The sequence below is a fragment of the Diadema antillarum genome, unplaced genomic scaffold (genome assembly GCF_040938485.1).
Source record: "Diadema antillarum isolate AM-2024a unplaced genomic scaffold, OU_Dant_1.0 seq00000906_RagTag, whole genome shotgun sequence".
NCBI classification, from domain to species: Eukaryota; Metazoa; Echinodermata; class Echinoidea; order Diadematoida; family Diadematidae; genus Diadema; species Diadema antillarum.
Genome location: NW_027271764.1, coordinates 485,324 through 511,101, shown reverse-complemented (window position 1 = coordinate 511,101; position 25,778 = coordinate 485,324). Strand labels below are relative to the sequence as shown.

At 40.9% G+C, this 25,778-nt stretch overlaps 2 protein-coding genes across 2 annotated transcripts; one reads left to right on the top strand and one right to left on the bottom strand.

Moving 5' to 3' along the window:
- Positions 1 to 3,180: 3,180 nt before the first annotated feature.
- LOC139741152 (uncharacterized) lies at positions 3,181 to 5,285 on the bottom strand. The gene is made up of 2 exons (XM_071651740.1): positions 4,619 to 5,285; positions 3,181 to 3,480 (listed from the first exon to the last, which is right to left on the bottom strand). The coding sequence occupies exons 1-2, from the start codon at positions 4,806 to 4,808 to the stop codon at positions 3,278 to 3,280; spliced, it is 393 nt and encodes a 130-aa protein (XP_071507841.1). The 5' UTR covers positions 4,809 to 5,285; the 3' UTR covers positions 3,181 to 3,277.
- A 3,777-nt stretch (positions 5,286 to 9,062) lies between these two features.
- LOC139741127 (spliceosome RNA helicase DDX39B) lies at positions 9,063 to 22,939 on the top strand. Its single transcript, XM_071651713.1, has 10 exons — positions 9,063 to 9,104; positions 9,932 to 10,186; positions 10,675 to 10,802; positions 11,347 to 11,623; positions 12,936 to 13,054; positions 16,459 to 16,590; positions 17,680 to 17,789; positions 18,584 to 18,728; positions 19,585 to 19,732; positions 20,119 to 22,939. Exons 2-10 carry the CDS (start codon positions 9,973 to 9,975, stop codon positions 20,130 to 20,132), a joined length of 1,287 nt encoding a protein of 428 aa, XP_071507814.1. The 5' UTR covers positions 9,063 to 9,104; positions 9,932 to 9,972; the 3' UTR covers positions 20,133 to 22,939.
- Positions 22,940 to 25,778: the final 2,839 nt, after the last annotated feature.

The following is a 25,778-nucleotide window of genomic DNA, read 5'->3' as shown; positions in this document are numbered from 1 at the left end:
AGATGCTACCTGCCAAGTTTGGTGAAAATTCACTATGGTTTTTATTTTCACGAAAAAGATGAAAATTTACAATTTGGGCCCAATGAAGGCCCCCTGCCCCCCCCCCCCCCAGGTAGAGCATGGTGCCCATATGATGGGATTGAGATTCTAATCCCCCCGGGTACAATTTGGGCCTCATTAGGACCCCTCCCCTGGGTCCCAAGGGGGGCACCCCTGATCCCGCCATGAACAAACTTGAAACTACAGTCATCAATGTACTAACTAATAGTATTAACTTAGCTCTATCACTTCTTGTTCTAGAGAAGAAGAGTTTTTAAGATTCCTTAATTTGGGGGGGGGGGGGCCCAGGTGGGGCATGGTGCCCATTTGAACAAATTGAGATCCTATCCCCCTAGGGATGCTACCTGCCAAGTTTGGTGAAAATCGGTCATGGGGTTCTCAAGAAGAAGATGAAAATATAAAAAGTTTACGCACGACGGACGACGCACGCCTGACGAAGAGCGATCGCAATAGCTCACTTGAGCCTTTGGCTCAGGTGAGCGAAAAACCAACAACCAAAATGCAGGGGCACAGAAGAGATTTAAATCAGGACTTGAATTCTACAAGAGAAAAGCATTGCCTCTATACTGTCTGGAAAGTCTGGAAAACAGTCTTGCATACAGAAAGGCTCATTCACCAAAATAAATAAATTCTCCAAAAGAAATTAAATACAAGCTGTAGTATGTATTATCATGTGTAGTGTAAATATACATGTCCTTTTCGTATTCTTTTTGTCATTCCTCTCCAGATTCTTTCATTATTCCTTGCCCATTCCTCTCCGTGAATGTCACTCTCTTTCTCCCCTACCCATTTTTTAATACTCTTTCTTTCTTTTACTGTGGAAATATTGGACAGGTACTGTATGCTTACACATCACTACAATGCAGTTATAACTCAATGTCACACAAATGGCACGGAAGTGAAGCAAAGGTCTCAGTAGCTGTCACACACACTTACTGATGAGCTGAGTAAGAGAATATTTGCTGAATTGTCGTGATACCATTTTAGAAATTATAAGGATACAGTTTAAACGGAGAATCCACCATATCAACACACATGAAGACAGTAAAGAGAAGACCAAAGACAAGTTCTTTTGTCTATTCTCTGATTATATTCAGCAATATAAGTTCTCCTGAATAGTACTGCATGATCACTAGTTCCTATGTATTGCAACAAAAATATCTCACATGAACAAATATTGGTCACCAAAAAAAAAATTGTATGAGAACAGAACTTCCTTTGTTATGTACCATATTGTATGTGGACAAGATATATCTATGCCACCTACATTTGTATGAGTGATTTATTGCATGGCCATAAAAAGTGAATAATTTTTCCAGTACAGACATCAGGTATTGATTCATTGCTTCAATATCATTGGAATGTCCACTTCATTATATATCACATATTCATATACTGCCCCGCAAGAATATTGTATTTACATGATTAAGAAGAAAACTACTCCAATAAAGTAAACACGTCTCCATGCTACTTACAAAGGAAGTTGTTTCGGCTTGTGAGAGCAGATGAGTAATTCACAGATTCACACACCACTCGACAGATTTCCTCTTCACTTCCTGAATTGTTACTCGGATCCAGACCAACACAGGAAGTGAAACCTCGTGGAATGAGAAACTATGACATCATCAAAGTTTGTGCTGTTAGCATGCCACATCAAATGGGCAACCCGACACTGTCATCTCTACTACATGTATTTGGTTATGATGTCATTTCAATTCTCCTTATATGCTTTAAGCGCGACGTTGCGCTATCATACTCCCTGTGGAAGAACATCAAAATCTGCAAGACTTTTCAAAACTGCTCAGTTTGTCTGGATGTCTAATCTTAAAAGTAAATATTGACAAAACAAAAAATCAGGACATTCTAAATTGTAATGAAACTTGATTCCCCCAACCTTCACTTATCTGTTTCACTACTGACACATTTGCACAGACCCCATAATGACAAAGTAGCTGGGATCGCCAATTTTACCTCAATGTCATTAGTGCCTTGCTGAAATTGTAATGAAAAAGAAACCAGCTAAACACAGCAATGGAAAATCAGGACCTCTGAATTCACCTCGTTAAAAGAGATACATTTGTACCTCATTGGTAATAAGCTCATTACAACAGGGTTTCCCTGTACTCGAGAAGAATTGGCAAAACATTTAGTTTTCTTAGTTTTTTTCCTTGGTTTCAAAAGAAAGATTATGACAAACTTAAAATGACTCATGAAGCATAATCAAGACTCACTTTTCATCGCTAAATTCCTCACTAGAAATCAAGTCAAATGTCAGGTTGAGGGCTCACACAGAATCTCTCACTCTAGTACAGTTTAGGAGGTATCCACTATTAAATCCTGTAGTGCGTCTTCGATCCGTTTCAAGTCAATGTAATAAGGCTACCTCCTCCACAGTCAAGGTAGGCCTGTCAAAGACTGACTGGTTAGGTCTTCTCTTCCGCCCAGTCGTCTCCAGCAACAGGGCTTTGTACATGGTCTGATACCGGCCTGTGCTACAGGGTAGGCCCTACACAAAGTGCTTGGGTCCCATTCTGGTAGTTAAGTCTGGGCTGCATGAAGCCAACAAGGGCTATAATGTGAGCTCATAGGGGGCTTATCATACACGATATGTAGAATAATGAGGGCACTAACAACACAAATTGTCCACACAGAAGCAACATTACAGAATGACAATGACTGTAATTTCATTGTTTGTTATCTTCCGCAATCTTGATACTTTGGCTCTGATTTGTACAGATATGACAATGCATACAGCACTTGCTTTTCCATCACAAAAGTCACAAATAAATGTATATCATATGGAAAACTAAAATGTTTGTTTTGTTGACCCCACTGCACATTCTAATAAAAGAGAAATCCATTTAAACGTACAGTTTTATACCTACATACTCTTTTGGTATGAGAGTTGAATCTCAACGATTTTGATGGCAAGTTGTTCAAATATGATATGCATCCCTACTTGCCATTTGGTTACATAAGATATCTTGACTCCCTTGAACCTTGTTGAACTTTACAGAAGTATTCCAGAGAGCAGTTTGTCTGCAAAGCTAAGCTGGGGTGATCTCATCGGGTCTTTCACTGTTGAGCACTTTGCAGGCACCTACAAGTACACCTGTAAGCCGGGGCTACAATTGTACATGGAGCAACAAGCAGTGGATATGATGACCCAGCCAGGAGGTTTCTTAGTGAAGTTGAGTTATGGTGGCCTCCTGGTCAGTCAGAGCACGGATGACCCTCCAGCTTGACTGTCCATGTCTGTTTGGTCATCTTCTGGTCCCCGTGCCGACACCAGCTCATTATAGTCCTGCCTACTGGCTGCCAGTAATGCTCTCAGCTTTACATTGAGGTCGTCATTCTTCTGTTCCAGTTCGTCAAGACATGAATTGATCTTGTCCATGGTTTCTTCCAGTGCTGTATATTCTGCAAAATAGGGGAAAATATCAGATTTTACTTATCATATTCTCTTAATTGAATTCTTTACTCACATATGTATAAGAAACCCAATAACCATGTATAAACATGGCATTTGCTGTGATTTGTTTCCCACTTCATTCACAGTCATTCAGTTTCTGAGAGCACATGGTGTGTAGTAATTTTCAATGAACATCTCTTAGTGGCACACACTTTGTCCATTATTGGAAAGATAACCACAGAGGGGCATAGAGAAGTGATATACAGTTGTATGCAACATGCTTACATGCAAGACAATAAGAAATAGGTCTTTGAGATATATTACACATGGTCTCTTACTCGCGTAAGGGCCAAGGCATCTGTTGCAAACAAATTAGATCAATCCAAAATATTCAAACCGACAGTAGTTGACCAACTTCATTGGAATGATCATTCACCTGAAGTCCAATGAAAGATTACACAGAAAGAGGATGAACGAGATTATAAGCGCTCGCAGAGTGCAGACCTTTGCCAAGCAGCTCATTTCCATCAAGATAGCATGTTGAAAATCATCCAATTTCCCAATACAATGGATAATGGAAGCTTTTTGTATACGTCAACAGCTTCCAGCTACGCGGTTCCTTTCCCGAGCACGAGCAGAGCATGCGCTTTAGACCACATACATGTACATATAATGTAAGCCTCAAATATGTGTAGCTTTAACTCATTATATCATTGACATTAAAACTCCCAATTGCATAAACCGTATCTGCCAAAACATTTAAAAATTCATTCAAAAATGCATAAAAATCACTACCAAAATTTAATCAGCTAGATTTTCTATTCCTTTGTGTCATTATAAACTTTTCCTGCAAATTTCAATCAAATCTGTTCACAACTTTTTAAGTCTTTTACATTTTGCAAACAGTGCAAACCACAACAACACTGATTAAAACATAACCCCCTCCTTCTTCCTCGTTGGAAGTACTGATCATGCATTCTTTTGCTTGATTAGGCCAAATCGTGATATCGGTCCCCTCTTGCTCTGCGTGTGCGTCTTCACTATGTGCAAAGTCTATGGACGGAGGTTGAAAACAGTCACCGGCTATGCCTGATGAAATGAATGGCGGTGAATGGAGTGGTGGACTATTTCATGATTTAAATTTACCTTCCAAAACCTCTTCACTGACATCTACTTCAATGTCATCATCATCATGAGCATGCTCATCTTGCTCCGACTGCAATTCATTGCCATGGTCATGGAGAACATGATTGGTGTGCGATTCGTCACTGTTTCCGTCTTCCCCATTATCGGGATCCTCCAGAGGTTCAGGATGGTTACTTTCACCATTTGCCATGATGAATGCCTGTGTCTTACACTCGACCTGACTGGCTTTTTGTACTGTGCGCAAGGTCTGTCTCTTGCCGAGACCGAGAAAAGGAAACGGCTGTTACAGTGTTAGTTGGCACGAGCTCCACAACATGCACGGTCACAGCTAACCGCAGCAGCGACCCCAATACGTATGTTACAGCGCCCCGCGCCGGGGTTAGGTCACAGCTCAAGATTAGGCCAAGGGAACTCCGAAGGAAGGTAGGCCACACAACAAATCTGACACTAACACTTTATTGAACGTGCGGGACTGTATGTCGTGCAACAGTCCGTGTCCCAATAGTCAAAGTGTTAGTAATCTCCAGATTCTAGGGTTGCTGACGTGACTGTAGTCCGTCAGAGTGTGTCCTTGGTCGTTCTTCGTACCCGTGTGTGATCAGAACGCTTCAGTTTGAGTTTGGCTGGTGGGTGGCGATGTGGCAAGAGTTTTACTTGTCGGTAGATCAGTCCATGACACTCCGATCAAACGATCGATCATCATTACATTGCACATCTAACACTGCACTGTATGCACACACGTACACTAGCACTCTCGCTTCTCGCGCACCGTACGATCTGGGATCTTTGGTAGTAAGTACCCAGAAGTAGTGGCGGTGCGGTGGTGGTGGTGGTAGTGGGGGCGGGGAGCTGCATGTGCCTCCCACTGCATTTTACAGCTGACAGCTCTATGGTGCCTCCCCGGTTTTTTTTTTCACCATACAAAGCAAAGGAATAGGTGTCATCACTTTGGGTCCCCCACTTTTTTTTTACCCTGTAAGTGCGTTTTAAGTGGCACTAGAGAAAGAAATCGATAGAAACCTTGAAGTGTGAGCGTGGTATAGGACCTATAACGGCTTTGTTTTTTCTCTGTTCCAAAGATCTACAGAGTTGAGCTTTTTGAGCTTGAAAGTTTAAAAAGTTTTTCTTTCTTTCTTTGCTTGTCAGCTGAAGAAACCTGGAAATGGCACCAGAAGCCTGAAGTGCCCCCCCCCCTCACTTTTGAAAACGTCCACACTGGGCATGCCACCAATGACCCTGGGTGACCCCCTGACAACTACTCCTGGACAATCATAACCATCACCCATGTTATTGCGAAAATGAAATGAGCTAGGTTCATTACTTCGAAGTATAAAAATTCTTATTCATTGACCCCGCCACAATTTCGAAGGTTCATTATTCTGAAGGTTCACAGAATTCTAAAATTGAATTAATGTTTGTTATTCCGAAGACTCGTTCATCCTAAAAATGGAAAAAAAAGAAGGTTTGTCAATCCAAAGATGCAGATATATCTAGGCCTAGGCTATAGTGTGTGAACTTGGGAATGGCAAACTTTATTTCAGTTCTGGACTAATGAACCTTCAGAAAAACAAACTGTATAAACACTAAGACTACTAGATCATGCATTGCTGTATTGTAGGCCTATAGGGCGGTGAGTTGGCTCAGTCGGTAGCGCGTCTGCCTCACGATCACGCGGCCCGGGTTCGAACCCGAGTCTGGACTGAGCAATGTTGTGTGTAAACATACCGTCCCCTCTAGCAAGAGGCAAAACACTCTGTCCCTCGGATAGGACATAAAATGGAGGTCCCGTGTATGAGAGAGTCACAGCTCATGCACGTAAAAGATCCCGCTTCATTCATTCATCGCAAAGAGCAGGGTGTCTAACCCGGTGAAGTGGTCCCACCCCACATCCAACTGGACCCCATGGAAGACCAGCTTAGTGTAGCTGAATATGGGCTATCCAGCCATCTTCACAGATGGAAAATGAACAACAACAACAACATACTCTCAAGGAAAATAAACAGGGTCCTACAATACTTGTACCCCCTTCCTTTCGGACAATTATCCCTAGGGATGATTGCCCCATGGACAATTACTTCATCCCCGAACAAATTACTATCCTGATGACCACCCATCACAATCTCCCCTATAATGGAGTATGGACGATACCTGCTCTCATCTAAATTATAAAAGAACATGCATGGGTATAGGTCCCAAAGGGTAAAAATCACTTCCTGAAACAATTCTTCCTAGGTACTGTCTCATTCACTTTTTGAAGCTTGAACCACGTACGTAACACATCAAATCATGTTATCCAAACATGTTAATTTTGTTCATAATGCCGATTAGATATTGCTCAAATAAATTAAGTTACAACGTTGTGGATCTGGGGGGCGTTTCATCAACGAGTTCGTCGGAGTTTTCACCGACGAATTTGCTATCAGCCAATCAGACGCAAGGATTTACACTGACAACTGTCAAAAGCTAATGAAATCCTTGGTCTGATTGGCTGATAGCAAATTTGTCGGTGAAAACTCCGACAAACTCATTGATGAAACGCCCCCCAGGGGGCTGAGCTTAAATATACACATTTCTCAGTTTGACCATGGATGTAAAAGGGTTACCTTTGGCGTGCATTTCATTATTTTTTAGGTGATCCGAGTATCCTCTCTTTCTTTGTTAGTTTTTCTACTTTTTATTTTCTTATGTTATTCATTGTTTTGAGCATTCTACCATCTCTTTTTTATCATTCCCTATACTATGCATCCATATCTCATTTGCCCATTTTATCTTTCCTTATGTATTTTTCTTCTTTCATCTTCTCTTTCAAATTTTCCCGGTCATTCTATTTGTCTTTTCCCCTTCATCTTACTTCCTATATACTCGTTCATATTTCATTATTTTACCACTTCCGGGTTTCATGAGCTAAGAAGCCAAAAAAAAAAAAAAAAAAAAAAACACGTCGGCTCATCTCTTCTCCCCGTCCACTTCCGAGTTTCTTCAGCTGACAAGCAAAAAAAAAAAAGTCCTCAGGTCATTCTCTCCCCTTTCTTCACCTGACAAGCAAAAAAAAAAAAAGATTTAGTGCCACTTATACGTACTTCCGGGTTAAAAAAAGTGTGGGGGGGGGGGGGGGGCCCAAAGTGATGACACCTTATGTATTCCTTTGTGTGGTACAGGGGAAACTCGGTATAACGAACACTGCTATAACGAGATATCGGTTATTACGAGGAAATTTTCCCGGTCCCAAATTTCCTTCCACACAAGTCTATGTAAAATGCTACTCTTATAGCGAGATCGGCTAATACGAAATAACTGCTATAACGAGGTAAATTTTGTGATTTCCAAACAAAGAAAAACATAGCCAATCAAACCTGATATAGCGAGGTAAAGCGAAATGTCTTCGGGTGAAGCTTTACTTCGCCTGTGCTATCATGTTCCGAGATTGTAAAGCTCTATGCGCCAAAAACTGTCTTGTACACACATATTTTCTTCAGTCCACTCTACAACTAGCACCGCATGTTGTACGTGTATGTGTGTGTGTGGGCGCACTGATACATGCAGAAAATGTGGTGGGACGGCCGTATACATGACATCATCATGACGTTTAGCAAGTGTGAGGCAATCTGATGCTGTGATTGGCTTTCTACGTAGGGAATTCCCCATCTTCACACACACGCAGTCATAATGTACATACAAAATGTGTCACACACACACACAGCATTGTGCAGACCATATTCAAGCTTTCCACACACAACACACACCCATACCGTAACCACACACCAATCCACAGACGATCTTCACACAATCGCAAGCAGTTTAGATTTACAAATTCAAACATCTACAATTGATAAGAAAAACATTCTTGATATCGGATTTCATTGGCGAAAAAACATCTTCTTACCCATAAAGGTGAGTAATTACCTCACACACATTACCAAGTTATCAGTATTGATTGAAAGATGATGGGTAGTCCCACATGTGCAAATTAATGTCTTTATGTTATGCCTTCTTTTATGCCTACTGATATAACGAGATATCGGCTATAACGAGGAAAACGACTCGGTCCCGACCATCTCGTTATATCGAGTTTCCACTGTACTACACATGTTGTACACTGTATTGAAGTACATGTAGTAGTCGTTGGGGGGGGGGGCACTGATACGCACGAGTCACGTTACTGACTGTATGTACAGCGTGGGAATTCCCACCTCACCTCCCCATGGTTTACGTCAACCGTACGTACCATACTAAGTACTCGTAGCCAGTACACAAATACATACAGTACGCTGTACTTACTACCAAAAACGCGCGCACGTAAACCGTATCTACTCAGTATGCTAACGGTAAGTACTACCGATCAAACATGCTGCAGCTAGCTACTGGCGTTGCTAGTATGCTGGATCGATCGCGTGCGATGCAGTGCGTGCGCGTGCGTGCGTCTACGTACGTCTCAATTTGGTTGCGTTTGAACAGCTTGAAGAGGGAAGAGAGACTGCTTGAAAACGTAAGTGAAATCCAACTAAATCGCAGATACAACTTATCATTCATCAAAAATATTGAATCATAAAGTACTTTATACATGTATCAAACTATTTCTTGTATTCAGAAGTCGATCGTGATCAATTAGATGCAATGAAAGGAAACTAAATGTTATGTGAAAAGCGTAGCTGATGACCAATCGCACGGACTACTACTATTGGTAGTCACGCAGTAGATGCTTTGTGCAAGATATTGGAAGAAGCAGCAGGCCTGTCCGTACTGTACTGATTAAATGTGTACCTTTTTTTCCCTTTTTCCTGTACTGACCGACAAATTGATATTTTGGGTGACAGATATTATATATACACATGTTTCAGCTTCTCTACGATGTCATTAAGATGCAACTGTAGCCGTGAATAATGAAATTATTGCGATAAACATTGCCGAGTGCAAGCAGAATACTTGAGTAAACGAATAGTGTACCACCACCAGTATAGGCTCCGGGACCGCTCGCTTCTCATAGTGTAGACCCTATGCAATATGCGTACGCATGCGCGTATGCCTGGTTATTTTTTTACTTTTTACAATTTACCTAACATAGGTTGGTTGGAGAGACAGCCCACTTTTAAGAAAACTTTAATTTCCCAGGCATTGGCTACTTCCCTTCAGTTTGCTTTCCATTGTTAAAATCTTTAGACTTTGTACTTTTTCAGGATTTTTTTGAATCATTGTCACAGTGTAGGCCTAAATAAAAATTATTTTTATGTTTAATTTTTGCTGAACAATATGAATTAAATTCAACTCAATACAGAATTACAATTTCTTATCTTTCTAACTTTTGTACTGTCACAGCACAGTTGTACTACAGGTCTACATCATCTCCATACATCAACATGGCTGACGACAACGATCAAGAACTGTTGGACTACGAAGATGATGAGGCACAGGAGACTGCCGATGCAGGTGGAGATGCAGCAGTCAAGCAGCAGAAGGAAGGCAAAGCCAAGGGATACGTATCCATCCACAGTTCCGGGTTCCGTGACTTCTTGCTCAAGCCCGAATTGCTGCGTGCTATTGTAGACTGTGGTTTTGAACATCCGTCAGAAGGTGAATAAGCCTGGCCGAGATGTGAAGTGTGCAATGTGTGTAGAGAGTCAGAACTGCAGCTGTAAACCCACATCCCAGCCAGCCTTTCACAAGCATCATTCACCTTTGTTGTTGTTGTTGTTGTTGTTGTTGCCATTTTTGCCATTGCCTTCCTTATCCAAGGATTTTATCGTAATACCCTGAGTAAGAGAGGGTTGTGTTGTCTGTCACATGTTCTATGAAATGTAAATCGAGTCATTTTCATTAAATTTTTAAGTTTCTGCCAGGTGAAGTATAAAGCAGATAGATACAATCTGTTGATAGGACCGATGGGAATGATAATTGTAGACTCCACTTGCTTGATTTTTGCAAGTTGAGATAAATATTTTGACGCCGGGAAGCCAACCTTAACTCTGAAAATCGTTACTCATGCTTTTTTCAGATAAATCATTTTGTGACTCCATGAAAGTCTAATGCTTAAACATGATATCTTGCTCTTTTATCCACAGTTCAGCATGAATGCATTCCCCAAGCCATTCTTGGTATGGATGTCTTGTGCCAGGCAAAGTCTGGTATGGGTAAGACTGCCGTCTTTGTTTTGGCCACCCTTCAGCAGCTAGACCCAGTTGATGGCCAGGTGAGAAGAACTTTTTTGACACTTGGTGTTTTTTGTACAGTGCACTCCCGTTAAAACGAACACAGTAATAACAAAATTACGGTTACAACGAAGTAAAAATTTAGGCTGCGTCATTATCCAGTCTAACAAAATTTTGATATAGGGCCTAACGAAAGAAAACTGCCTGTCCCGAGGACTTCGTTGTAACAGGAGTCCACTGTATTCCATTCATTATACAGACTCATTGAGAAGTTTTTTTTTTCAGTGTGTAGATGGATTTGGATTAACAAGTGCATTAAGAATGTCAATGTATAGGCATCTGAATTTATGCACAAGGTGGCCCAAGTAGGAACTAGGCATTTATTGGTTAACCCTACACCCAAGTAGATGCAATATTTACAAAGTGAATAGATGAACAAATTAGTGCTTCTGTGACTGTCTTTGCAAATTGTTTGTAATCATGAAACTTGTTCTTTGCATGGGTTTAAGACTAAGTGGGAATATGCCAGGAGGCAAGAATTCAGTTCAGACAAATGAGTAGATATTTCTCTTTTCTCTGCTGCAGGTCTCCGTGTTGGTGATGTGCCACACTCGTGAGCTGGCCTTCCAGATCGCCAAGGAGTATGAGCGCTTCAGCAAGTACATGCCCTCGGTGAAGGTGGGTGTGTTCTTCGGCGGCCTCAGCATCAAGAACGACGAGCAGACGATCAAGACCAACTGCCCCCACATCGTAGTGGGCACGCCGGGCCGCCTGCTGGCCCTAGGGCGCCAGAAGATCCTCAACCTGAAGCAGGTTAAGCACTTCATTCTTGATGAATGCGACAAGATGCTTGAACAGCTTGGTGAGTTTCTGATTTAAAATACTCAAAACAAGAACAATCTTTGTAATTCCATGTGTTCGGTGTAAAAGAGGCAAATTGACAGCTATGCCCTTAGCCTGTTAGTTCCGAGTATACCCAGGCAGCTGTTTTGGGGGAACGCATGCTATAGCAAGATCAAGTCCTTCTCAATGGGTTAATCATAGCAAAACCAATGTTATCATAAGTTCAGTTATAAAGAATCTGTGCCTCTAAGAGTCACCTGCACATGTCTTTATTTATGCTGTTTTTTAACTTTCCATACAGTCATGATGGATTAACCAAAAAATTGTAACAATGCTACAAAGTGTTCAGATGAAAATTACATTTGATATTGATCAGTCATGTGTTATGTACAGTTGGCAGCAAAATTACTCAACCCCCCACGCATTTTCGACATTTTGGCGATAAGAATAACATTGCAACTGCAGACTGTTACTAAATCATTCATGTAGTCAACAGATAGTTTATCACAATTGAATACCGAAACAAAAGTCAAGATTTACTTCATAGTCCATCCAAAATTGCAATCTTCAAACAAAAACCACGTTGCAAAATTATTCAACCCCCTATAAATACACATGGATAAATACACAAATAATGACAAATTAAAAGCCACATGCACATGTTCTGAGGTGAATGCCAAATTTTATTTATCGTCCATCCAAAATTGGAACATTTACATGCACAAAAACAGGTTACAGGTTGTAACGTTACTCAACCCACTAAGGTGTGTCTCTAGTACTTAGTGCAGCACCCATTTGCTGCAATGACCTGCTGTAGACGAGAGGTAAAGTCTCTCACAAGCTTCTGGCAGCGCTCCATGGGGATTTTGGCCCATTCCTCATTGGCAGTGGTCTCCAGGTCAGTAATGCTTGTAGGTCTACATGCTGTAACGTTACAACCTGTTTTTTGTGCATGTAGACGTTCTAATTTGGGATGGACGATAAATAAAATCTGGCATTCACCTCAGAACATGTGCATGTGGCTTTTCATTTGTTATTATTTGTGTATTCATCCATGTGTATATATCCAGGGGGTAAATAGTTTTGCAACGTGGTTTTTGTGTGAAAATTGCAATTTTGGATGGACTATGAAATAAATCTTGACTTTTGTTTCGATATTCAATTGTGATAAACTATCTGTTGACTACGTGAATGATTTAGTAACAGTCTGCAGTTGCAATGTTATTCTTTTCACCAAAATGTCGAAAATGCGTGGGGGGTTGAATAATTTTGCTGCCAACTGTATGTGTAGACATTAATTCCTTGCATATCTTTTTATTCTTTTGTCCTAGACATGAGACGGGATGTGCAGGAGATTTTCCGAATGACGCCCCACGAGAAGCAGGTCATGATGTTCAGCGCCACGCTCAGCAAGGAAGTGCGCCCCGTCTGCAAGAAGTTCATGCAAGATGTAAATATGCCACCTCCCCTCACTTCTCTCACCTCTACACTCGGCACGCCCCCAGTGGCAGAGCTGGCAGCTGACCTCCAGGTCTCGACTGCAGGCTGAGTCGCAGTGGAAGTGCACCTTGCTCTCAATTCCAGGCATCCTTCTGCCTTAGCTCCGTGAGCGGTGACATGGAGCGTCCCACAGGATGATCGTCTCGCTTCACTGGAGTGCTAGTCTAGCTCTCAACCTGTCATCACGGCTATCGTAGATAACACGAGCGCTTTCGTGTCACGCTGTGCCAGATCCTCGCATTTTTCGTCCGTACTATGGCATCTTATTCCGCATTCTAGGCTCTGTTGTCATTTGCGCGTCAGGTTTCACGTCTCTTCAGCATTTTCCAGTTTTAGGGTAAAGTTGTACAGAGGTCACACCATCACCATCTGTATCAGCGTGTTCAATATGTCACATCCTAGGAGCGGATATGTGCATGTGTGTGTGCATTCCGGCCCCACAAGTTGCTTTCCTCCTGGATCATTCAGTCCGTAAATAGCGCGTTCAGTAGCGTAGGATTGCAGCGTAAGAGAATCCAGCCCAGTTAGCTAGTAATAGGTCAGTCACAGCATGCTCTGTTCATCTCGCGTTTATGTTGCATAGAAAATGAGGATGGACTCTGCTTTAGGTCTTCACACACCAAGTTTTAGCAAGGACTCACATACCTCGCCATCAGAAATCAGAATGGAATGTGATAGGTCTACTTCAGCTTGAGTCAACGCGATTAGCTTGTCGTCCTTTTTGTCTGTTAGCTATCACACCAGAACTCTCGCACATGTATTCTCAAAATAGATCCTTCGTGATCAGTCTTCCGCGTATGTTTTCAGTGCGTTGAACTCTCCCGTGAAGTGAACAATAAGATGCCGCTAAGCAGAAAATGGTGGCAGATGGCAGCTTGTGTCCCTGCATTGCCCTGCCTCATCCAGCTGGACTCTCGTTCAAATGATCGGTGTTCAAATCAGAAATGGGAGCGTGGCCTTCTCAAGTCCGATCATGAAGTGTGAATGGCACTGGCAAATCTTGTGGCTGTGTGATATTCACAGAGCATGTGCACACTGTCAAAGCATTTTAGCTACTCTGTGACTGTGTGATTGTATCAATCATAAATTCTACTGATAATAGCTGACTTCATAGCATTATGAATCTCAAGGATTGCTGACTTTAATCTTTAAAGACAGACATATGGGCAGATTAGTTATTCAAATTCTAAAAAATCTTTAGCGTAAAGTGAAGTGTACAGTTTCGGTCGTCATTACTTCTTGATTTAAGCACAACTGTGTCCCACAGAGACTTATTCAAATGCTTACCATGGCTGAATGGCACATTAAGATGGCTGAATAGCAGAATAGATCAGATACAGCAATCAAGAAGAATCTCAAAAGAAAAGTGAATAAACTTGCTTGATTGTCATAAAATTGTGCATTTCTTGCCCATTGATCTTCTTGGCTCTGAGAAAAATGTTTGGATTCTGTGTCTGCAATATCTAGTCAGATGTACTGTTTCAAAGAATTTCCAAACAGGTAGCTTAAAGTGGTAGCAGTTTACCTTGATAATTGAAGAGTAACAAGTTTGCGTGATAACATATTTTTTCTTCACTTTATTTAGCATTTAAGGGGCAAGTAAGACTCACAGGTCAGTCATCAAAAAGCCCAGTCTGTGTTGTATACATTCTGTGATGGTCAGAATAAGTCTTGTTTTACCTTTGTCTGCAAAAGCTCCAGAAAACATTGGTTCTTTGTAATAAGAAATATGTGTCATTTGTTCAAAACTGATTGGAAACTCATTGAGTACCATAAAAATGAACGGCATATTTATTGTGTGTTCTGAGTGTCCCATAAACTTCCAAACAAAGGCTTGAATAGGATAGAAGATAGTTCAGTGCAGAGTACATGTCCTGCAAATTAATTTCAAAGCTGGGTTGAGAAAATTGGAAACAATTGCATCTAAGATTGCCAAGATCAGAACCCAGCCGTGTGCTGTATCAACGTTATGCTAAGTTGCCAAGTGAAAAAGATTCATATTCAACAGTTCTGTGGAGGAAGGGTGTAATTATAGTCAATAGGAAAATTGATTGATTGCGGGAAGAGGGAGGGGAGTGTTTGAAGAGTTGCTTCAGCTGTCAGAAGCATATTCTGTACATCACCATCGCATTTTTTTGTAAGGGAATTTGTTACCGGGTGTGGGTGGATGAAATATTTCAGTTAGTACCAAACTCATGGAGCTTTCTAATGGGTTCATAACCTGAACCTCGCGACAAAGAGTGAATGATTGCAATAGACATGAATGTCACTTTGTGAGGCATTTTGGCAATGGTAGATACAGCATGCTTCAAATAGGAACACAATATTGTAAAGCACAGGTTTGCCAGCTGCATTCCTCTCTCGATGATGGACTGCCAGTGTGTACGTGTGAAGCGAGGAAGTGCAACTTCCTGCGACTTTCTCACAAAAAGTACCACTACAAGTAATTTCCAGCAAGGAAATGTGTCTACTCCGCACAAATGTATCACCCAGCAATGAAGAAATCTGTCCAAAGCGATCCGAAAACTGGGACACTTCTTCACAGTCGTGAAATGAGGAGGACAGGGGATGTCGCTTCGTCGTCTCAAAAGTCTGGCTGAGGGATGCTTCCACGCGGGTACCTAGTGGCTCGTGGGAGAACGGAGGACTCTGTAGAGAGGCTGTAGCGGTGCACTCAACCAACCAGGCCTTTCCTTTGAGATGTGCCCTGGCCCGGTCCAGCCTGGCTCGGCTCTGCGACGAGCTCAGGACCTGCCCCTGGCGATGGTGGTGAACATCGCAGCATACAGAACTGTGCATTCTGCCTCGCATATCGTAGTGGTATCTGGGTGGCGTGAAGGGTTTGTTGGGGGGGGGGGGGGGATCCATTAAAAAAAAAAAGTGTAAGGTATTAACAGAATGGTTGGAATAGGGGAAGAAAGCATAGTCTATTAACCCCTTTGAAATTAACACAGCAGCAAATTCAAGCAGCTTGGCACATTGTTGGGACAGAAATTAGGGTGCTTGTGGTATTTTCTGGAATAGTTCATTGACATCAATTATGTCTCACCAATTTTTGCTTTGCTTCTGATAAGCATAATCCATTCATGTTTCCACATGAACAGTGCTTTACATGGAAGAACGAAACACCAAGCTGCAGTAGTGGGAGATAATACCCACATGTTTTCATAACATAATCTTCTTTTAGGTCATTTTAATTAGACACTCTTTCCCTCTGTTTTTGAGTACCAGTTTTGTTATTGAATGTCTCTAGTGCAGATCAGGGAATATGGGGATATCCAAGGCTGTAGTCCTTATGTGTGTTCAGTTTTGTTTGCATCAGACCCAAGCCTCTGTGTTACCCCCTATCTTTAGCCGATGGAAGTGTACGTCGACGATGAGACCAAGCTGACGCTCCACGGACTGCAGCAGTACTACGTCAAGCTGAAGGACAACGAGAAGAACAGGAAGCTCTTTGATCTCCTTGACATCTTGGAGTTCAACCAGGTCAGTGTGCTCACCCGGTCAGTTAGGATATCATGATTTACTAAGAACCAATGAACGTAACTAGTTTTGGAACTGTGCAGAAGGTCTCTTTCAGCAAAAGTAGAATTGTTTTCATTCATAAGTGGTGTAATTTTTGAACACTTTTGCGAAGTCGCATCATAAATCATTTCAGGTTTCAATGTTTCAGTAACAACAATATAATGTATGTACTCCGTTACAGTGCAATATCACATATTGGTTCATTAAAGTACTTCATATTTTTGTGTGTGATAATGACATACCCCAAATCTTGACCTCTGGCATTTATAGTTAAGAGGAATTGCAGTGCGCTGCAGTGTCAAGAGCAAGGTCAAACAGGGCTTATTAGGAGTGCAAATGCAGTATACAGATGGAAAATGGAAATGACAATTACCTCATCGGCAATTTGCAAGCTTCTCATTGTATGGGATCACAAACACCCAAGATTGTACATTCGGAGTACTGGAGAAGTCTTTGGCCATGTATCCAGTCACACCCATGAGTAGCATTGTGAAATGTTTGCCCCACCCCATTTCATCTTTACAAGGCTTTGGAATATGTGCAGAGTTTGACTTCCTTTGCTTGGGACAATTACATTTTTTTTTTTCATGCACAATTTTTCTGCATATCTTCTTTGTAGACGGGTTACTGATGTTTGTCCCTTCACTTACCTTTTGAGTGAACAATGGGGTTTAACAAATAATTTCACAATTAGACTGTATCTAGCAGACACAAAAGATGGTGCTGATGCTATCAGCATACTTTATTGTATGAGCAATTCCATGAAGGGTAGAAATTGCCTATCCGTCGATCATGTCCAGTCACAAGGAATTTGTTCACCTTAATCATTTGTCCAAACTGTCATAACTACCAATAAAGTGGAGCCATAATGTTAACTCATGTAATGTACATGTTGTACATATCCCTAAGTTCACTTCATGAAAAGTTTTCACCGACTTCGGAACTAGCCCAAGGAATCATGCCGCGTAGAACTCCATTCACGTCAAACGCAAACCAAGTGGATTTTGACAGACTTGATGGTTGATGATGAATTTACCTTCCACACCACAGGTGGTCATATTTGTGAAGAGTGTGCAGCGATGCATTGCCCTTTGCCAGCTGCTGGTAGACCAGAACTTCCCCGCCATCGGCATCCACAGAGCCATGCTTCAGGAGGAAAGGTTAGGAGGCATTCTTTGAGCAGTGATTCCCTAATCCCCTTGTTAAAATAAATTATTTGTTTGTTTGATTGTGTTCTTAGGGGGAAGGGGGAAATGGGGGGGGGGGGGGGGGTTAGCAGGGAGGGGAAAATTGGATGTACATTGTACTGATGAGGGCTCTGTTGCCCATATTAGAAACTTGTGCATAGTTTCTGGTTGAAGAGCGACAGTGACACAACTTTCTCTTGCTATATATTCTTTTTTACTCTGCCCAAAAGGGGTAGGGACATTGCTTTCCGTGCATGCTTTATTTTGAGGACAGTTTATATCAGACTTGGGGAAAATGGAGCAGTGAAATACGGTGATCTGATTCTGATATTGTGCTGCAAAAATTTTGAAAAAAATCATAACTTTCTATAAAAGATTTGTGGTGGAAGAATTGAAGAAGGATTCAAATGTTTAACTAAAAGTATGTCATGTTCATCTGAGAGGTTGCATGTATTTGCACACGATGTGGGATATACCCGAGATCTTTGCATGGCAATCTTCATACTTGTACACCTTGACGCAAATTACATCGCTTGTATGTAGAGCCCATTGTAAAATGCACATATGTGTCTCGCCACTGACAGATTATCAAAGAAAGTTTTATTACTGTAATGCTCATAACTGATAGATCAAGGTGGACCTTGCCCCGATTGTAACATTTTCTGCGCTTGTTTTGCCATTCATAGTTGAAGCTTGAAGACTGTGTCTAGTTGCGGGAGCTGTTATGCTTGCATTTAAACTTGTTGTTTGTACTTTAATTCCACCAGGTTATCGAGATACCAAGCCTTCAAGAACTTCCAGAAGCGCATCCTGGTTGCAACCAATCTCTTTGGACGAGGCATGGACATTGAGAGAGTCAACATTGTGTTCAACTATGACATGCCAGAAGATTCTGACACCTACCTTCACAGGGTATGTGAAATTGTCGACTTTTTCTCCCTGTCGCATATAGCCAATATCGAGCTATTTCACCTCGCAATACCGATATCTGATCGATCGCTTTTGGGACGTATACTTCGGGGTTTTGCGGTTTACCCACGTCACGTCCTTCATCTAAGGATATTTTCCATAATTGTGTCGTTTTGCATCATCAGCCCCGCATTTTACCCGCTTCGCAGAAGAATCCCATTTATCAAATGTAAAGTTTCAGATTAGAAAACAACTCTATTATTCACGAGATTATAAGACAGAATTTGATATGATCTATGAATACTAGTACTTTGTCGTTCAATGTGCGTAAAAGTGTACATTTACACATTGCCCGTTCGTAACCGAAGTTTATATCCCAAGAATTAAAGGTTAAAAAATTAGAGCGCCACACGCGTTCAAATTCGGAGAGATATATGCGATAGGGAGAATTTTGGCTAAGTGTAATCCTTATTAAGTCTTTGTAAACAGTCTGTCTTCTGGTGTGAATGTGTCACTTCCTATTGTAAGAATCCCAGTTAAAATCGCATTAGGAGAAAGCAGTAAACCAGAAACCAGGTTTTTTTGTGCAACCTTAGAAATTCATCCCCATTTGAATGTCACCAATTCATCTGACAAATATGGCCATCTTTAGTCGCACGACTGTCACTTGTGCATAGTCAGTCTGTTGTGTACCAATTAAAGTAACCTACTGTTTGTCTGTACATGCTGTGTACATGCTGCAAAAATGACTGCAGTTTCCTTCAGGTTTCATGTTACCCCATCAGTAAGTCGTGCGTCATTCATCATAATCCCAGTGATTGTGTTGCCTGTAACCAGTGTCTCAATCTCTATGATGCAGGTTGCGAGGGCGGGCCGTTTCGGCACCAAAGGTCTGGCCGTCACGTTTGTCTCAGATGAGGAAGATGCCAAGATCCTCAACGACGTCCAGGATCGGTTCGAGGTCAACATCGGGGAACTACCAGACGAAATCGACATAACCTCTTACAGTGAGTGGACTGCCCTTCCTGCTATTTATAACGTCTGTCTTTGCTTCCAGTCATGAACTGCTGAAGATGTCAGTAGAATTTCTGAGGAAAAGTCCTAAGAGGGTCTGAAATGAAGGGGAAAAAAAGAGATAAAGATTGCCATCTAATTTCAGGCCTTTATTGGGCCTTTCCAGCTCTGTTTTGAAAGTGGCAATATTTGTGTCAATGAAGATGTGTTGGTGTGTGTGCAAGATGATATTATATTAATTTTACAAATTTGTTTCCTGTTTAATCCCTCAGTACTTAATACAGCAAGGATGTGTTTACCATTTCTCATGTTGAGAAATCACAAGACTCACATATGCTGGCATCTTTTCCTTCTCATCTTCTTATCTTCCAATCTGCAGTTGAACAAGCATAGAGCTAGTTGGTCCCTGCAAGAAATTCTCCAAGCCATCAGGATCCGTACAGAATGGCTGGAGCCTCATCATCAGTGTTCACCCAGCAGCTCTTGTGTCTGCTGCGAGCATGGCGAGAAACTCTGTCCCAATGCATATTTATACTTCTGCGTGAAACAAGTGCCCCCCTTCATTTGCTGTTTGCATACATCTGTCAAAGAACTCTGCTCTTTGCCGTTCTGAGCTTCGTGAGGCCCAGCTGACAGTTGGAAGTCAGCAGCTAGACTGCTTGATGACATGCCCAAGAAATTTGACGTCAGAAATGGAAATGTACACACTGTAGTGATTTCACATTGCTCCTCAATTTCAGAAAGCCCTTGAATGTGCCAGAGACTGGGAACTTGTTCACCTACTAACACTAAGTAGTAGTCATACCCAAGTCAGTTCTGCTTGTTAGTCGGACTATTGTGCAAATTTCTTTTGCTGTCATGGATGGAGAAATACTTCTTACAAATGTTTAATTTTTTTTTTCGCTTCTGAGGTGCAGAAATTGTAAATGCCAATAATTGTAATGTAGATAGATTTGGGCGCTATTTTGTGTTTTGTTTCACTGTTATCTCGGTAGTAGATAAGTGCTTTTCTTCTCTGAATTTCAATTGTAGTAAAAGATATGTACAAATTACAGTTTAAATTCAATATTGCAAGACACAGTTGTGCGTCCAGTCCTGTGTGGATCTAGGTCTTTGCATGATTTGTTGTGCTATGAGAAATGACAAGTAAAACCTCAGTATGCTGGTAAAGCCCATTTATTGTCAGACCCAGGTACTCGCATCACCATACCTTTCAATCAAATGTGAAATTATGTATGCATTCTCATTGAATGTAGTGGGTGGAGCTAGATGAAATCTCAGCATTATCAAAGTGAAATAGAGGCTAATCCTTTTTGAGTACAGCCATCTATTACTGTTAGAAAGTTCTGAGGACTAAATGCAATCAAGAAATGTTATGTGAGGTTCTGCATCTAGTTTGTTCTGCAATGTAAGCAACCGCAGGTAAAACTTCAGGTACCGCAAGACATGAAATAAACTTATAAAGCCAATGAACTGATGGCTAGTCTTAACGTAACGAAAAGAGAAGAAAACAAATGTCTGCGTCATGAAAAGAAAAATAGATCTACATCTTGCTTTGTAATATTTAGTTGAATAGGTTCATTCCATTGGTGTTTCAGTTATGTGTGGGTTTTTTTTTTCTGTTGTTTCACTTTCATTCTTGTTACACTTGTTCTGGTGTGAATCACCCCATAACAGCCCTCAACTATGGCTCAGAAGAGTAAACAATGACTTAAATTTTCCCTTCATGGGCGGCTGTAGTTGTGAAAGAAGTTCACATTTATTGAGAAACTGCTCTGCAAGTCCAGAATGGACTGCAGAAGAGTGAGGAAGTAATCGGAAGAATGGATGCCTTCATTGTTTTTAAGTTGACCTTTCCACAGAGATGGTAGAAAGTGCAGGATATGAATGCGCTTGCACATTTGGAGATACCATTTTGTCCAGGGTGTTTGCTAGGTCCAGTATTTCGTCTAAAGAAAACTGACATTATGCGGAGGATGGCACTCAAATATTGTCAAGGAATCCAGTGTAGTGCTTGCAGTTTGTGATACTGTATTAAATCAAAATTGGACAAACCTCCTCCTCCCCAACATGCAAATTGTCCTATTGGGACTTGGAAATATTTATTGGCATGACAAATGATAATAAGAGTTTAATGTAAATTCCCGCAACGACTTTGTACAATGCATATTGTGATTATACCGGGACATCAGCAGTGTGAAAGTGTCCTGACTGCGGGTTTCCATCGTGCTTATTTTTGTTTGCGTTTTTAAATGCAAACTTTTCTTTTTTGCAGGGGGAAGGGAGGGGACAATTTTCATTCACATATGACATATGCTGTTCCCAGGCATCTCGTGTGCATTTTATGTGTGGCCTTAGAACCTTCCAGGAATCTGTAGAGATATTTTATGCCTCCATCTCCCATGTGGAAGCGTTAATGGCAATGTTAGTATGGTTGATCATTATATTGTGAATTGGAAAAAGATGTTCAAACTTTTTTGTTTGTTTTTTTGACTGCCACATACAAGTGATCATGACCACTAGTTTATAAACACAAAGTTTGCAGTCATGGTTGGTTGCAGCCCTTCTATTGCAAGCCATGTGAACCTCACGAAAGTTTTCCTCAAAGTGGTGTCTATTGCATGCAGCAAATGTGAGCTCAAACTACCTCCAGACCCAGGAAAAGATAAATAAATCATTCTTTTTACTCAAATCCTCTGGAGGCAACGGTTGGTTGCTTTGATGCTAGAAAATTATGGGTTAATAAATTTCGAGTGGTAAAATGAGTTTGATTCTGTTCCATTCCCTTCACACTTCTCACCTTCTGGTGTAAGCCCATTGTCAATGCCTCTCTTTTCATTTTGTTTTTCCTCCCCAACCCACCCCATCCCTCTCCCTCTCTTATAAAGAGGGCTCTGGTTTCTCTTCATACTGTCAGGAGATTTTGTGCCAAGATCTATTTCCTATTTTTCGGACCTTTCTGGTAGGGGGGAAGAAAGAAAGGTCTTTGGCCTCGAAACTTTTTTTTTGAGTTCACATTGCGTCATCTCACCCAAAAACTGCAGGCATTTTGAGTGGTCATGGAGATACAGGAATGTTGTCCTTTTGTAAATTTCCTCTCTTTTTTTTTTGTATGACACAAAGATTGATGTATGTAAAGACGTGTGCAGTACACTTTGTTGGAAATAAACATTATAATGACACGTCTCTTTTTGACTGAAGCAGAATTTTGAGATGACTCTTTTTGTTCTGTTTGGTGAATATTGATTTCCTTCTTGCCATCATATGCCCTACTAATGGCTGCGGCATTGATAGCATAAAACATCTGTGTATGGAATGTGGTTGATAAGCAAGTGGATTTTTTTATGGTACTAGTGTATTTACTGCAGCTGTGGAGGGAGTTATGTTTGAGTGTGCAAGTGTTTGTGTGTGCGAATGTCTTGTCGGTTTGTGTCTCTGTTTTGTGTGTTTATATGTGCATGCAGGAATACAGGCCATCTACACTAAGGCCCAAATTCACGAAGGTGGTACAAATGACACCATGGTTTCAACCATGGACAAAAACCATGGAGCGCCAAGTGTCGCATGGAATATTTTGTTACGAAATCAGTCATTTCGTCTATGAAATTATTATTTTGTAACAAAATGATAACATTTTGTAACTAAATGAACATTTCATCCACGAAATGATAATTTCGTTAAAGAAACGGTCAGTTTGTCAACAAAATGACCAATTTCGTAACGAAATATTTCGTGCAACACTTGGCGCTCCATGGTTTTTGTCCATGGTTTAAACCATGGTTTCATTTGTACCTTCGTGAATTCTGGCCAAAGTGTGTTGCAGGTTATTAGTGCTGCTGGTAATACATTGTACATTCACAGCTAGGTGATTATTATTATGTATACGATATATATATATATATATATATATATATATATCTTTTTTTTTATTATTATTATTTTTTTTTTACGTGTACATGTACATTGCATTTTCATTTTCTTTCCTAACTTCTCAGTGTTACAAAAGCCTAGTTACTCTGGAAGCCTGTAGCCATGTTGGAAACACATGCAAATTGTGTTTAATGAACTAAAGTAGTCTTCAGTCAAACAATACAGTACACTCCCGTTGTAATGAACATAGTTATAACGAAATTTCAGATACAACAAAGTAATATTCAGGTCCCAAAGTTATCATCCATGTATTTTTATACTTGATTTGTTCCACTATAAAGAAATTTCGATATAACAAAAGAAAACTGCTGGTCCTGAGTACTTTGTCGTAACAGCTGGGAGTCGCCTGTACTCCTTTCCATTAAAATCTTATTTTAAAAGTGTCTAGGGTACTGCAGTAACATGGGCCACATGTTGTAGTGGGCCACACGATGAACATGCCTTGTCCGCCTTGGACTACTTAACATAACAATGTCGGAATCTCGGAGCTTGGGTATTTGTTCCATGTTCATCGTGTCACTGCCAGCAACCAGGGACAGCCTGGTGGTAGTGTCGCTGCCCCGAAAGCAGTAGATGACAGGTTCGAGTCCCATTGGTTCCTTTTTTCCCGACATGTTTGTTAATTTACAGATCAGCAGTTGCGATCTTAACAAATTTTCATTTGTAGAGGGAGACAAACTGAAGAAACTCAAACCTGAGCCTTCACCCCTCTGAATAATATCTTTCTTTCATTTATCCTATGCCTTGTTCGCCTTGGACTACTTAACATAACAATGTCGGAATCTCGGAGCTTGGGTATTTGTTCCATGTTCATCGTGTCACTGCCGGCAACCAGGGACAGCCTGGTGGTACATGTAGTGTCACTGCCCGGAAAGCAGTAGATGACAGGTTCGAGTCCCACTGGTTCCTTTTTTCCGACACTAATTTACAGATCAGCAGTTGCGATCTTAACAAATTTTCATTTGTAGAGGGAGACAAACTGAAGAAACTCAAACCTGAGTGTAGCTTCACTACATTGGGTGGGATTCGTTCTTGTAAACGCACTGTTGCATCACCGGCACACGACCAGTCGTCAAGAAATAATGAAACACTGTCCAACTCGTTGTTTGCTTGAATCAATAATCCAGGCCTGTCCTGATTTAATGATCGATTCATCAAAACATTCCTTGAAGAATCACAACTGAACATAAATACACCAATGTGTATCACGACGTGAACTTAAGATTCGAACGTGGGATGAAGTGATGTGATGAAGTATAGTGTCGTAGAGAAGTGTCCTGAAAGTGTCTCGAAAGTGTCTCATGGGTGAAGTGGTTCATGGGTGAAGTGGTTCATGGGTGAAGTGTTGCAAGGAAGTGTCATGAAGATTTGAAGTGTCGGGGTGAAGTGGTTTACTGTAACAAAGGAATACATGTATAATACACTTTAATTACACTGTAAATCCCTACTGCAAATTGTGCATAAGCGTCGTTATAGCTCACCTTGTGTATACTTGACTAGTTACTAATAAGTATTAATTGATTATAGTGCAGTAATTAATGAACATAAACACAGCACTTGAACTGAATGATATTTACAATGTAATCGGACAAAGTCTTATAACTTCATCATTCTGAAGGGTTCACTTCATAACTTTCTACAATCATTATATAAACTACCTGTCTAGGTAACACGAACAAAGTGTTTATAATCATTGCATAATACAGTCATAACAATGCATGAAATTATGTGTGTGTGTGTGTGAATCTCCTTCAAATAACTGAGATTTTGACATACAAATTGCTGTAAAGCTTTACTACTACAACTGTACAACTGTACACACCTTTAATCACACCAAATTATAATGACAACAAACATTTCTTCTTATATCACAATTGAATCGGGACAATCATTGATGTGTGGCTGAAATAACAAGTATTAAGCTTCTATCTCAACTTACCAACTGTTTGAGAACCCCAGTCAGTTGTTGCCATACAGTCCCATACTGTATTTTGCAGCCTCCACTGCTTCGTTGGTTCTGACTGCCTTCTATCACCGATAGTTGCACAGTGAAGAAGTGTCAGAAGTGTTGCCTGTTTAAAACCAATTCTCCCTTTTCTCTATACAAAT

Bases quoted from the DNA above. Each gene is read 5' to 3' on its own strand.
- LOC139741152 (XM_071651740.1), bottom strand. From the start codon at position 4,808: ATGGCAAATGGTGAAAGTAACCATCCTGAACCTCTGGAGGATCCCGAT. The intron at 3,481-4,618 runs GTAAATTTAAAT...CCTATTTTGCAG, and splicing joins CAGTGAAGAGGTTTTGGAAG to AATATACAGCACTGGAAGAA.
- LOC139741127 (XM_071651713.1), top strand. From the start codon at position 9,973: ATGGCTGACGACAACGATCAAGAACTGTTGGACTACGAAGATGATGAG. The intron at 10,187-10,674 runs GTGAATAAGCCT...TTTTATCCACAG, and splicing joins TTTTGAACATCCGTCAGAAG to TTCAGCATGAATGCATTCCC. The intron at 17,790-18,583 runs GTTAGGAGGCAT...TAATTCCACCAG, and splicing joins GCCATGCTTCAGGAGGAAAG to GTTATCGAGATACCAAGCCT.